Genomic DNA, 11,669 nt, shown 5'->3' on the forward strand with positions numbered 1-11,669 from the left:
CTCTCTACAGCGGAACAAAGACATAATGCAACAGTATACAATGGGATAAGATCGCATTACTTACGCGAATTAGATGAATATGACTAACAGACCAAAAATTTTATAGGTCATTCTGAGAAATTTAAAATAATTTTCTGTAGATAAAGTGCTTTTCTGTGCTTGCGATTTTCATATTTCAAGTTAAAAATATATTAAAATATTTCAAGCTGAAAATATATTAAACACATTTCTTACCTCTTTCGCAAGCTTATCTACTAACTCAAGTCTCTCTCGATTAACTTCGAGGGAGATCAGAGCGTTCAATTTCTCTTGAGTTGCGTCTTCACCCACCGTCTTCAGTGCCGCTTTCACTTTATTTTCGTTGACTGTCTGAAATTAAATAATTTCTCTCTAAAAATATTGTTATTAATGCAATATTAAAATATTAACTCCATGTAAAAATCGCGTGGTTTCGCACAAAAACGTTTCGGAAATATAAATTTAGAGATTACAATATTTACATTAAACGCTAAAAACTCACTCTTAATTTCTCCAGCTCTTTTTGCAGATTGTTGACTTTGTGATACATATGCAAGACGAATAAATCGAAGGCTTCTTCGCTAACAGATAGCTTCTTATCATGAATATTTATATTAGGAAACAGAATATGCAATTCTTCATTGAAATTCTCTCGTGCTGTTTGAACCTGCTTCCAGTAGCGCTCCGCGACGTTACCACTCTGTAATTCATCAGTGTATTTTTTCTTAGCTTCGTCCACATCGTCCATAATTTTTCTAATATTTCGCTTCGCAGCCGTTTTCATGTGAGCGGCCGCTTCAAGCACAGGTTCATCGATTGAATTGTACATACGCTTAAGCGAATCTAATGCATCTTTCGCGTGTTCTTCTGCTTGCTGTACAGTCTGTTTCTTCTTTTCTGTTGCCTCTTTTAACCTGCAAATGTGACAAATTTGATTACATAATCGATATACAAGTGAGGCATACAACGATTATGTAAGCATACAGCGATGGTTACCTTTGCCAGACGGCTCCGTTTACTGTAGTGCCAGTACTTTCAATCACTTTGGCAATATTCTGATTGTATTCTTGAAGCGCATACACTGCCTTCTGATAGGCCGCAATAGCTTTACCAGCAGCTTCTCCACAGTATGTTTCTAACTCGATGAGATTTTGTGGTATTAATTCATCGCGTACAATTTTGGCAGGTGACACTAGCTTCTCAGCCACTATAAAAATATGAATTATCTTCTACTTAAACTTTAAAACTGTAAAAGAGAAATAATGCAAACGTACCAACATCGACTTTTTCGCCCTTGTCTTTACTAATGTGAATTTCGGCATAATTCTTGTTAATAGGAGCTTCTTTCTGATCGGCCAGTTTAAAAGCTGGCTTGGGCGCTACAGTATATACATGTAATTGTTAAAAGTTAGTGGGAATATTATTTATTAAGTATGTAATATATATAATCTTAAAAAGAATCAAGAAAAGGAACTAGATCTAGAAGGCCAGAAGAGAAAGTACTAGGAAAAAATAAGGCATGGACAGGAGTTAAGGAATTTGGACTCACGTATGTATTCTACAATTTTTGTGTATTGTACTCTTGTCTGACCTGGTTCTGGTGCTTCCTTGATGAACATGCCTAATATTCTGTAAAAAACATCCATATTTCAATGAAGTAATTAAGAGATAATTATTAATATTATACATAATTTTTATTTTCTTACGTCTGCTTCACCGTTTCGAAGAACGTAAGTACAAAGTCAAAATAGCTGGAATTTTTATCTTCTTGAAAAATAATTCGGATAGTTTCATCTGTACCCGGAATCCATCCTTCGAGGGTAGCTCGAACCTTTGGGTTTCCTTTTGCATATGTTAATATTCCTAAGGTACCTATTGTTACAGCGCCTAGAGTTATCAGTATTCCTGATCCCTGACTTTTGACACTGTTATGAAAAACACAAGTAATTAAGATAAATTTAATGATTAAACTGATGATTTCTTCTTTTTCTCACATTACCAAATTTACATGAATAATTAGCACATATAAAATCACAGAAAGGTAATAACAGAAATATATGCATTAATTTAATAAATAATATGCTAATAAATATTATAATTCATGTTCTGCATGTTATACCTTTTTGGTGCGGTCGAATATCTTGGCCCAGTAAACCTGGATATAAATCTGACATCCCTGTAAAGTCTAAAAAAAATATAAAAATCTATATTTTTGTATATATATTACAGTCAAAATGTTAACTCAGTAAATGTATATACACTTAGTGTAGTCTGTTGTAGTTAGATACATTGACTAATATGTAGATACATATACTAATATGTATATACATTTATTAAAGTTAACACTTTGGGGCATGTTCGGATTTCTACCTGGGTGTTCCCTAGGTATCATGTTATTCTTATGTCTCGCCATGTTTTTGTTTTAGCGTTGAGACACTACTGTATCTCCAGATTGTGTTTGACAAACGTTAAACAAGAATGACACCCGAGGAGCACAGATGGAAGTCAAGAACACACACACTCTCTCTCTCTCTCTCTCTCTTTTGATTGTAACATAATATACATACAGATACACAATTTACATATCAAAAAATAATTAAGCCTATTCTTTTTAGATAAACTTTTTGTATGTTAATTTTTCCCTTTCTTTAATACGAATAGGAAAGATAAACTGTAAAAAAGTTCAACTAAAAAGAACAAACCTTTTAAATAAAATTATATTGTTCGCTAAAGGTTAACAACTCTCGTATTAAGTAACAACCCAACAAACTTGTCAAAACGATTCAACAAACCTGTCAAATATAATGGTGATAAAATCATGAACGTGATAGATGCCATTCATAAGATTACTCATCAGTCATCTTTATTTAAGGAAAACACATGCGCGAACATAACCTCACCACGTTCTGATTTCACCACACCAAATTGCTCGTAAATAACATGAAAGCATAGTATCATTCGCGTTTTGAGATTCACAAAACACGAGCATGATCTCCACTGACTAATGACAGGTCTAACAAGCAATGATACCTGTCCAGACTTAAACCTCTGTTGAAGAGCTCACCTTCCATCTGGCTCATACTTGATGCGTGCCCGCGATTCGTAGTACCTGGCGATTAGATGTGGCCTGGAGGAACCATGTTTTTTTAACTGAAAGAGTAAACGGCATCGAAATCAGAGCTTTTGGAGTTACATAAGCCTTCTTGAAAACATGCCATCTTTGTCACGCGTGAGAGCCGGGAAACGTCGGCCGCGGTCGGACGTTCGCGAAAACGGATCCCCGGGATCGCCGTTGTTGTAGCTTACCCGACTCCATGACGCTCGTCGTCGACCATCGGTGAACACACGATAGCCGACGGCGGTGGAATCGGTCGACGCGGGATCGTCGCGCGACACTGTCGTGAAGACAAGACGTCACGCCGTCGTGTCATCGTGCAGTCGCTCCGCGACGATTCCTCGCGGTATTTTAACGCGGACGGTCTTACCCGGATGATCGTGTCCCGCCCGTCTGCGGTCCTCTCGCACGTGACTACATACCCGATTCAGACCGTTGTAAGGAAATTTTAATCCAATTCGGAACATCTTTCGAGTGGCCGGTCAGGCAGCCAGCGGGAAAAGGGGAACGACGGCACTGGGAGAACAGCTGGTCACGGGGACTGAACCAGACCGGACGGAATTACGCGAAAAGAAGAATGTTGCGTGCCGTGAGCGCGGCGCTGCGAGGTAGGTGTACATGTAGTCCGCGGCCGATCCTGCGATCGATGTCCGCGTCACGAGGTGTTATTACACGTCGGCCGTACGCTGCACCATGATACACCAGCAATTTCACGTTTGATTGCGTCGCGAACAATGGGATGCAAAACGTCGGCAGGTTAGGTTCGCGTCGCCGCGGTCGCCATGACACGCGGCTGGCGGAAGGAACGCTGTGGAATTGGAACGCTGGCGCGTGTTTGAACGTCCACTTGAGGGTTGTCGTCTCGCACGAACGTCGAGATCTACGTCTTCTTGGGCACCTTTTATTCGCAGCATTATCATATTTAATTAATTCTTTTTTAAATTAAATTCAATGTAGATCAATACGTAAAAATTCCCATATAATATGTATGTTTCAATTCGAAAAAAACCAATCTACGAAACAACTCCCAGTGAACACCATCTAAAAGTAGCATAACATTAATGTTATAATCATACTCAACAATATAAATGTAATAATATAATACATGTATTCTCAATAACAATTACATTAACTATATTTAGCAGAGAAAGTAGCTTTGCAATCTTTGTAAAATTCTTTAGTGTGATTAGTTTTGTCCTTACTTCCTCACTGGATTTAAATGTATAAAATTTATGCATTTAAACCTAGTAAATACATTTCAAATTATATTAATGAATTTTACAATAGTTGTAAAGCTGCTTTTTCTGCTGAATATAGCCATCATCAAATGTGAAATCATAACATTGATTTATATTATTTTTAATTGGTGCTTATTGGAGTTTGACATTCTACTTGTACAATTGTACATACATGTTAAGACTTACTTACGCATAATTAAACATTTTATCACATACACTACCGTCAGATAGTTTAAGATCAAATGTTTTAAAGACTTAATTTTATGTTCTTTTTAATTAAAATATTCACAAGTCCAATTTTATTTTTCACTGCATCATAATATGATCCTGGTATAATTAAGTAAAGAAACAATTACCAGAATTGCACTATTTGTTTTATTATTTTACTATAAATATTATGTGTTTTAAGATTATATATCACATTGGTCCTATAATCCTAAATTTTCGGACGGTAGTGTACATTTAAAATATAAGTCATTTTTCCTTGGTTTTGTAATTTATCTTGCAAGCACACGTACTGGATTTAGTATTCTTTCAGGAATCGCAGTGAGAACGACGAGTATAAATGCGACAAATTGCATTACTTCAAGATGCAATTCCGTTTTGAATTCCATGCAACACAGAGAGTTTGGGGCACTATCAATTGCTGTCCAGAAATGGGCAGCTGTCGGACCTACGCAACATAAGACACTAAAGTAATGCAGAATATTGCAGAAGTGATTGTGTTGATTTTTATGTAAGATACTAAGATACTAAGTTGCTACATGAAAGTAATATTATCTTTTCAGCCATGCGGTAACGGAAAATCGTCTAGCTTTGCCAGCAGAACCTATTAATGTGCCAGTAAGAACTGTAATCAAGTTTACTATGTCAAAAGGAAAGCGGCAGACCGTGAAGACAGTCCTAAAACGTTTCTACCGATTGCACTGGTAATATTTCAAGAATATATCAGGCACATAATAATATCGAAAATTATAGATTGCATCAAATATTTCTGAACAATCGTTGATTGATACTTATATTTGAGACCGTTTTAAGTATTGTCTTAAGATGTTTAAGTTTTAAGACATGATAAATTACTCACATTAGCATTTTAATCCTTAGTACACACTATTGAGTCAATCATGTCTTAAACATTTCTTAAAAAAAACTAAGATTACATCAGATAATTAGTTAAATATTTATATACAATTTCTTTAAATATACACAATCTTATATCATTATACAAATCTAAAGATAATACTTTTTGAGGATTCCACAATGAGGAATTATTTATAGAAACTATTTGTTATCAGGATTATCCTCTTTTGGAATGCCAACATTTTATAAATATCGTCGCAGATCTTTGTCAGAGCGAAGAGTAGTTTGATATTAATACTTTCGAAAGATAAAGTATATAGATAAAGTATTGGGAAGAATCACTCCATAATTTTTCTATATTTGTTAAGGTGATGAAAAATAATCTGAAATACAAATGACTCATCATGTGTGATAGAGAATTGGAAAATAATTGTGTATATTAAATTGTGTTATAATTTAAGATGGTCTTGAATACTTAAGTCCAGTTTCACAATTTATTCGGTTAATTTTTAACCGAGGTTCAATTTGTTTCCCATCTTTTTTCAATTCTAAAATTAAGAGGTTAAGAGTTAACTGTAAGTAGTGAAACTGAGCTTCAAGAACGAATATCAGTCATTTGTAGAAACTCGAAATTTCGAGAGATATAAAAGAAAATGTTGCAGGGGTATCTGGATTAGAACAAGATCAGGTCGACGCAATAAGCTGTGGAAAAAATCGACCAGCAGAAAGAAGAGACTGAGGAGACACGTGTTCTGTAATGCCACACAGTCGACACTTCTGGACAAGATGGTATCCAAGTACTGGAAGAGACGGCACTATTATATTGATGATCCGTACGAACCATATCACAATCGCGAAGAGTTCAGAATCACTCAGAGAAAACCGTTACCTTAATCTAATTGTTAATTGCTACATTGTAAGCTTTTGATTAAATATTAAAGATGATACTATTAAAATAGATCGCATTCTCTTTTACTTAAATATTAATTATATTTATTACATAATCAAATGCTAATGTCTATTCTTCTGGATGTATCATAAAATATTCTGCGTAAATATTTATAGATAGTGTTTTAATTATCATATATATCTATCTTTATATCTTTATCGAGATTTTAGTAAACAGAATATTAAATAATATTTGTATATTATTATTATTATATTAGTTTAGTATTACAAAATATTAATTATGGAAAACGCAAAATTTTTCTTCGCAATTCCTCGCGCCTTCCTCCATTACAATAAAGTTCACGTATTTAATTAGACGGAAAATTGGTGACAGTGTATACGGTTCTAACGTTTTTTGTCGCAAATGTTGGAGCTATATTTATTTGTACAATCGATATCGCTCTAAAATGATAAGATTACACATTTTTTGCAACGTCATACTCATCGATTCGCAAGCGTTCTCATTTAAGATACATTCAACAATTCTTAACGTTTCTCTTTTTTCCTCTTTTTCGTTAATCTGTCTAAAATATTGCATAAATCGGTCTTTTTCCTTTCTTTTTTTATCAGGAGATCACGTGGTTGGACCCCCAACGTGCCGCGTGACAGGCGTGCGTGACACTCGCGAGAGTTGAGAGCGTGGCCTGTCGGCCTATGTGGCCTCAGTTTTCACTTCTCAGTTGCGTCTCGTCTTTCACGGTGTTCGTATCTCTCGGCTGCTTTTGACTTTCATTGACCGATTAGCTCCTCATTGCTCCCTGTCTCGTTCTCAGCTCGCCTATCTCTCCCTCTCCCCCTATCAACAATTACGCCTGTTAAAAGATGCCGTATCGCGGAAAATTACGATTACTAGGGAGAACGTGCCTCGCGATCGCTAATGCGTGCGGGAAGAGCGAGGCCAGTCCGTGTTTTGCCGTTGCTAACATTACCGCCGACAGCAGAAACTTCTCCGTGAGCTGTGCGCTCGATATGAGGTGAGCATGTACATTGCACAATTCAGGACCGTAACAGACATGTGGAATCTCTTGCGTTTTGGATAATCGAGTCTACGAACGTCGTAATTCCGTCGTAATTTCGTTGTTCTGGATGCAACAGCTCTGATGGAAGCTCGCTGTCGCGCTGTTCTGATTTTACGACAATATTCAGAGTTCGATTATATTTAACATTGTTTTAATCCTCCATCTGCAATCACTTTTTACTTCGTACATCTGCAATATACTTAAGACTTTTTTATCCCCAAGTTCTTTTACTGTTCTAGGTTTTCAAAAAGAATGTAGAAAAATTCAGGATTATTTTCCAACATCTCTGTCACATTATTAAATAGTTTTTTAACTCAAATGTTAAAATCTTACTCCGCCGTTCTTAACAATTACTATTTCAGAGAAATTTGAGAATGAAAGTTCGTTTGTGCCGAAAAAGACTAGCAGACTACAGATGGAGGGTTAAGTTTGTTTTTTGTTCCTGCATAGATATATGTTTTGTGGAGACACATTCATTTAATGCAGGAACAAAAAACAACCTACTTAACCCTCCATCTGTAGTCTGCTAGTCTGTTTGAGCACAAAGGAAATTTCATTCTCAAATTTCTCTGAAATGGCCTATGCGTGCGGGAAGTGCAAGGGCAATCCGTATTCTGCCGTTTCTAACATTACCGCCGACAGCAGAAACTCCTCCCTGAGCTGTGCGCTTGATATGAGGTGAGCATGTACATTGTACAACTCAGGGCCGTAACGGGCATATGGAATCTCTTGCGTTTTGAATAATCGAGTCTTCGAACGTCGTAATTCCGTCGTAATTTCGTTATTCTGGATGCAACAGCTCTGATGGAAGTCGCTGTCGCTGTTCTGATTTTACGACAATATTCAGAGTTCGATTATATTTAAGATCGTTTTAATCCTCCGTCTGCAATCATCCTTAGGTCTGTTTTTTTACACCTGAACTAGTGTGCACTTTCTGAAACAAGTGCACATTAGTTCAGCTGTAAAAAAACAGACTTAAGGATGTCAAAATGCTATATAATCGTTTTATATTGATTAAGATTCCGCCATTAGATTAAATTTTAATCTCAATTTAATTTATTATTTATCTTTTGCTATATAGATAATTCTTTTTATGTGATTTGCTGAATACGTTCCCAGATTCTCTGAAATCAAACTTATTGATATACTGAAAAAATTACTATATAAATTTTAATATTTTTTAAGCATTAAGTAAACATTTACTTAAAGTAAATATAAATATTTACTTAATAAAAATAATAATTAAATTAATAATTCTTGTACCAAATAAATGTGTTTACATTTTTTTAAATATTTATTTAGAACTATTTAAACAACTATTAATCGCAATTTGTATACTTTTTTCAATGTAAATTAAAATTTCCAATCGAATTATGAATACTGTTTTTAGACACTTGTGATACTCGGTCCGATTTTACAATTCAACTGTTCGTTCATGTCTACCTGGTGCAACAGTTACGTGTAATATACGTCACGTTGCCTGCCTATTAAAAGAGCATGCATTCGGAGTTACGTCTTTGGAATCTATTAAAAAATCTCTTTTTCTTCCTTATATGAAGATCACATGTCTGGAGATGATAAGTGAAATCGATGTTAACTTCACTAAATGATTCATAATAAATAATTAGAGGCTTCTGGGAGTATATATAATTTTAGGAATTTTAATGAAAAATATTATCGGTTGCATTTAGTTCGAAAAATAGTTTTGCGATAATGGTAATTGCGATTCTTATCGTCGGAAAACTCAATTATTGAAATGTGAAACTTACGAAATGTTTGAATTACGAAACATACAACATAATGTATATTTTTCTTAATTGGATACGTTATATTGCAGATCGTTAAACTACTATATTTTGACTAACACACACACACACACACACACACACACACACGCGCGCGCGCGTGCATATAAAGATATGTATGTATGCTAATTAAATGAGAAATATATATAAATGTCATCATTTTTATCTTAATAGACGGATGTGTTAAGATATTATGAAAGATATTATATGTTGAAACTTAAAATATGTATTTTATGTAATTTGCTGAGTACATTCTCAGATTCTCTGAAATCAAACTTATTGATATATTAAAAAAATTACTATATAAATCTTAATATGTATATTTTTTAAGCATTAAGTAAACATTTACTTAAAGTAAATAAATATTTATTTAATAAAAATAATAATTAAATTAATAATTCTTGTACCAAATAAATTGTGATTAGAATGTAGGGTATCCCGCAATTTTTTGCGTTTTTGTGTAGATAAAGTGGACTAAACTTAATCGAAAAGTTCTCAGAATTTTTTATCGACTTTTTAGTACTGCATTTTCTTATTGGCAACTATTTTTACCAACATAAGAAAATATGGTATTAAAAAATTTTGAAAAAATTTTGAAAACATTTTCAGAGCTCTATGAGAAGGAAATAAACAATTTTTGTCTCTTACTGTTTTTCTGTAAAGTTGGTAGTATTTAATTGGTAGAGGAAAAAAATTATTGGAGACAAATATTCGGCAACTTTTAGTAATTAATGTCTCGTTAACTATTACGAAAATTTCAAAATAGTAGAGGATATTTCAGCTCAGTTTAGTCCGCTCTATTTACACAAAAGCGCTTGGCAAAAAATTGCGGGACACCCTGTATATGCGTTATTTATTCTTTCCATCAAGGACATTTTATAAAAAATAAATTTTACGAAGAAATAAAATTAATATTTCAAGAATTATTTATTGTTGCGGAGTTAAAATTATATAACTTGATTTTTTATTTCCTACTTCTTGTATATAATTATTAGATTTCCGCATGTGAATTAATTAATTCATCATTCATATGATTTCGTTAGATTTCACCGCTTGTCGCAGTTTCGTGGCGAGCATGAAATAATAACAAATGCGTTATCGTTAGAAAGTTATATCATACGTGACGTAATGATTATTCCGACCGGCTCTCATGATTTTCCTGGTCGATTAACGTGGCGTTAATCGTAATATATTTTCGCAGGTTCGTTCAATTCACAAACAAAAATGGTGGCCCGCAGCATCTTGGGGTCCAACTGAAGCAGGGAGGTGATATTATCGCCGTATCCGCGGTTGACTCGCGAATACCGAACACATTGAAAAAATTTCTGGAGGGCGGCGACGATCTTCTCAAGAAGGCTAAGAGGTAGGAGAACTAATTAGCAGCTAAATCCGGGCTAACTCAAGGAATTGAGGAGCATCTGATCATACGAGATACAAATATTTGCGAAAAATAACGATGATATGTCACAATTATGATAATATTATAATATGATGTATAATATTTGTATAAACTTGACGCGTAGATACTTCCCACCAAATTAAATTGTAGACTGTAGAGAGATTATGATTAGAAAGTGGTTTGGAATAGATAATCAACAAGATCACAATAATGTTATGTCCTTAATATCGTAATTACTCTCAATTATATTATTTTTTAAGACAACTTCCAGTTGGATACCTTTGAAAAAGACGTCTTTTAATTGAAAAAGTATAAGTTCAACTTCGGGTTATATATTTCACAAGTTTTTTTCTTTGAACCTAGAATTCTAGACTTTAGTGCATATAGATAATATATGATATTACATTAACGGGTGATGTGAGGGAAAAAAGTATCCGATCTCAACGTGAACATTTGTTTCGCCAGGAACGACGATTTCGACCTAAGGAAGGCAGTAGAGAGGTTGGTGCTTTCGGAATTCGATTCGTGTGATAAAGTAGTTTCCCCCCTTTTTTTCTTTTCTTTCGACTAGTTACTTGTTACAATACTACATTCTTCGCTCACGCACATATACCGTTGATCCTCTTTTAGCCATAATATAATATATCGAGTCATATCTTTGAATCATTTTTTTTAAATTATTATCAATATAGTCTTATCAAGTTCATTTAATATCTAATTTTACATTATAGAATTTTTGCTAATATATGCAGATATTAACTAAATCCGAATTGTTATTCGCGATAAACGAGGCGATAAAGTTATAGAAAAAGTACACATAAAACAAGTGTACTCAAGCAATTTCTGGCTTAATATTTTATACTGTTGGCAGAAAATGTGAGTAACTTTGAAACGTAAAAGTGCTATCACTTTATCAATAATTTGATGTCCAATTGATATAAGGATAGTTATCTTATTTATACACGATTAAAATTCTGCCGTTGCGCAATCATTATAATATTGATTATATCATGGCATGCGTACCGCTGTCGTGTTTCACACACACAC

General features: G+C 34.3%; 3 protein-coding genes across 7 annotated transcripts in view; 2 read left to right on the top strand and 1 right to left on the bottom strand.

The window, feature by feature from the left end:
* The window catches only part of LOC108752324 (MICOS complex subunit Mic60), a 42,185-nt gene extending 38,492 nt beyond the window's left edge, over nucleotides 1-3,693 (bottom strand). For 2 of the 4 annotated variants that reach the window (XM_018493096.1, XM_018493095.1), the window contains exons 1-9: nucleotides 3,556-3,693; nucleotides 3,083-3,168; nucleotides 2,138-2,203; nucleotides 1,725-1,943; nucleotides 1,568-1,647; nucleotides 1,293-1,397; nucleotides 1,015-1,225; nucleotides 521-932; nucleotides 235-369 (exon numbers count right to left, since the gene is read on the bottom strand). In XM_018493096.1, coding sequence (XP_018348598.1) covers nucleotides 235-369; nucleotides 521-932; nucleotides 1,015-1,225; nucleotides 1,293-1,397; nucleotides 1,568-1,647; nucleotides 1,725-1,943; nucleotides 2,138-2,203; nucleotides 3,083-3,168; nucleotides 3,556-3,600 — 1,359 coding nt within the window. In that variant the 5' untranslated portion in view covers nucleotides 3,601-3,693. The remainder of the gene's footprint in view (nucleotides 1-234; nucleotides 370-520; nucleotides 933-1,014; nucleotides 1,226-1,292; nucleotides 1,398-1,567; nucleotides 1,648-1,724; nucleotides 1,944-2,137; nucleotides 2,204-3,082; nucleotides 3,169-3,555) is intronic. The other 2 variants (XM_018493097.1, XM_018493098.1) reach the window with 2 other exon arrangements.
* Nucleotides 3,616-6,373, top strand: LOC108752326 (39S ribosomal protein L35, mitochondrial). The gene is made up of 4 exons (XM_018493099.1): nucleotides 3,616-3,741; nucleotides 4,910-5,066; nucleotides 5,160-5,300; nucleotides 6,114-6,373. Exons 1-4 carry the CDS (start codon nucleotides 3,711-3,713, stop codon nucleotides 6,343-6,345), a joined length of 561 nt encoding a protein of 186 aa, XP_018348601.1. The 5' UTR covers nucleotides 3,616-3,710; the 3' UTR covers nucleotides 6,346-6,373.
* A 293-nt stretch (nucleotides 6,374-6,666) lies between these two features.
* The window catches only part of LOC108752352 (fumarylacetoacetate hydrolase domain-containing protein 2), a 10,421-nt gene continuing 5,418 nt past the window's right edge, over nucleotides 6,667-11,669 (top strand). The window contains exons 1-3 of one of the 2 annotated variants that reach the window (XM_018493143.1): nucleotides 6,667-7,373; nucleotides 10,425-10,586; nucleotides 11,088-11,123. In XM_018493143.1, the coding sequence (XP_018348645.1) occupies nucleotides 7,222-7,373; nucleotides 10,425-10,586; nucleotides 11,088-11,123 (350 nt within the window). In that variant the 5' untranslated portion in view covers nucleotides 6,667-7,221. The remainder of the gene's footprint in view (nucleotides 7,374-10,424; nucleotides 10,587-11,087; nucleotides 11,124-11,669) is intronic. The other variant, XM_018493144.1, reaches the window with a different exon arrangement.

This window comes from Trachymyrmex septentrionalis, unplaced genomic scaffold, assembly GCF_001594115.1.
Source record: "Trachymyrmex septentrionalis isolate Tsep2-gDNA-1 unplaced genomic scaffold, Tsep1.0 scaffold6, whole genome shotgun sequence".
Taxonomy (NCBI): Eukaryota; Metazoa; Arthropoda; class Insecta; order Hymenoptera; family Formicidae; genus Trachymyrmex; species Trachymyrmex septentrionalis.

What these genes read in the sequence shown, in the direction of transcription:
- LOC108752326 (XM_018493099.1), top strand. Translation starts at nt 3,711, where the DNA reads ATGTTGCGTGCCGTGAGCGCGGCGCTGCGAG. An exon ending in ACGCAACATAAGACACTAAA is followed by an intron (nt 5,067 to 5,159) that starts GTAATGCAGAAT and finishes TTATCTTTTCAG; the next exon opens with CCATGCGGTAACGGAAAATC. An exon ending in CGTTTCTACCGATTGCACTG is followed by an intron (nt 5,301 to 6,113) that starts GTAATATTTCAA and finishes AAAATGTTGCAG; the next exon opens with GGGTATCTGGATTAGAACAA.